Raw genomic sequence first — 1,878 nt, forward strand, 5'->3', positions numbered from 1 at the left:
AACAACAGGGGAGGGAGGGACACAGCCCCGAGCATGAGATGCTTCGCATCTAAAAACCCTTAAGCACTCCAAACAACAGCCGAAACAACACAGAAACAGACCAAAGAAACCGCCAGCCGATAATTACTAATAGACCCACAAGACATAGCCTACACAACGTCGCACGACTTTGTCCTTAGACACCAAGCCTGACGCAGTCACCGTTGTCGGCGTAGCTTTGACTTGGCGTAGCCGGTACGAGTTATTAGCCGTGTACTGCGTCGCTTGGTTGAGCCGGCGTCGTGTTTGAACCGGCGTCGTGGTTGTGCAGGGCATCAGGTGGCTACCCCAGTCATCGCCACCGAATCCCTTTTCCTGTCTATTAGGGCAATGCTCTTTCCTCATGCCCAACGCGTTATTCTCCTATTCGCCGCTGCTTCCGTTTGTTAGGGGCGTTCCGCGGTTGGTCCACTTCTTGGAGCCAAATTCACACTATCTCTTCTTCTTCTTTCGCGATTCCCTTCCCGTGCGCTCAATTTTATCTCCACCATCCGCTTCGGGGATTTTCCCTGACTTATTACAACAGTGTGCACCAAACAGTTCAAACTAGTCGGTTGGTATTATTTAAAATTCACCAAAAACAAACATGAATAAAGGATACTCAGTGGCCAGAAGAAAGCTTACAGACATTAGGAATTGTATTCACCACGTGCAGGAAGCGAACGGCGAGGTGAAGCCAACGTGCAACTTTTTTTTTTCTTTTCTTTCTCGTTGTGGCGCTGCTGTAGCTGACGAAGACGCCGGCCCGCCTCGCGCTGCCTCATTTCACGAGCCCTCGTGCTTCGAGATCGGCCACTGCGCAGACAGCGAGTAGCAGCCATCGAACGCGGTTGTCCACGTCGGCTTATCCCGCTGCCTCGAACGCCGAATTCCATCGGCGAGTGAAGTTTGACCGGCCGGTGGCAACGATGGGAAACCCGAAAGTATTCTTTGACGTCGAGGCAGGAGCCGAGAAGCTCGGTCGCATCGTCATGGAACTGCGCGCCGACGTGGTGCCAAAGACAGCTGAGAACTTCCGTGCCCTCTGCACCGGCGAGAAGGGATTCGGCTACAAGGGCTCGACCTTCCACCGGGTCATCCCGACCTTCATGTGCCAGGGCGGCGACTTCACCAACCACAACGGCACCGGCGGCAAGTCTATCTACGGGAAGAAGTTCGAAGACGAGAACTTCAAGCTCAAGCACACCGGCCCGGGCATCCTCTCCATGGCGAACGCGGGGCCCAACACCAACGGGTCGCAGTTCTTCCTTACCACTGCTAAGACGAGCTGGCTGGACGGCAAGCACGTCGTGTTCGGAAGCGTTGTGGAGGGAATGGAGGTCGTGAAGAAAGTCGAAGCCTTCGGTTCGGATTCGGGGAAGACCTCTAAGAAGATCACCGTTTGCGACTGCGGCCAGCTGTGACACCGGCTCTGCTTTCCCAGCCACTTCCGGCAATCTTTTTTTTCTTGTTTGGTTGGATCTTGTACTTTGTTTTTGAGTGCCGTTTCATCGTACTGTTTTTATTTCCAGTAGGACTCCTTTAACTTTGTCCCCAGCCACTCTTGGTAGCTCGTTTTTTTTGGTTTAACTAAGCCTGTGACAAGCTTTCGTTCGTTTTTTTTTACTGTGTTTACAAGCTGTGTTTTTGTTTTTAGGTCTTTTTTTGAAAACTGTTTTGCTGTTTTTGTTACATCTTTTAGTGTGTTGCTTTTTTCTGCTTCTTTTACTGCTGTGCATCGTTTTTTGCTCTTTCTGTGTTGCTTCAGGTTCGACAGGTTGTTTGCATACTTTTACTGCGCTGTTTTTTTCTCGCTTACGTTCCAGACCGTGGGAGATCTAAAGTGAGTTGTTTGAAAAT

General features: G+C 50.9%; 1 protein-coding gene across 1 annotated transcript; it reads left to right on the plus strand.

Annotated features, from left to right (window-relative positions):
• The first annotated feature begins 675 nt into the window (after positions 1-675).
• Positions 676-1,878, plus strand: LOC144152060 (peptidyl-prolyl cis-trans isomerase-like). The gene has a single exon (XM_077683258.1). It carries the CDS (start codon positions 948-950, stop codon positions 1,440-1,442), a length of 495 nt encoding a protein of 164 aa, XP_077539384.1. The 5' UTR covers positions 676-947; the 3' UTR covers positions 1,443-1,878.

Source organism: Haemaphysalis longicornis, unplaced genomic scaffold, assembly GCF_048455015.1.
Source record: "Haemaphysalis longicornis isolate Haplotype H1 unplaced genomic scaffold, Haemaphysalis longicornis Haplotype H1 scaffold_9, whole genome shotgun sequence".
NCBI classification, from domain to species: domain Eukaryota; kingdom Metazoa; phylum Arthropoda; class Arachnida; order Ixodida; family Ixodidae; genus Haemaphysalis; species Haemaphysalis longicornis.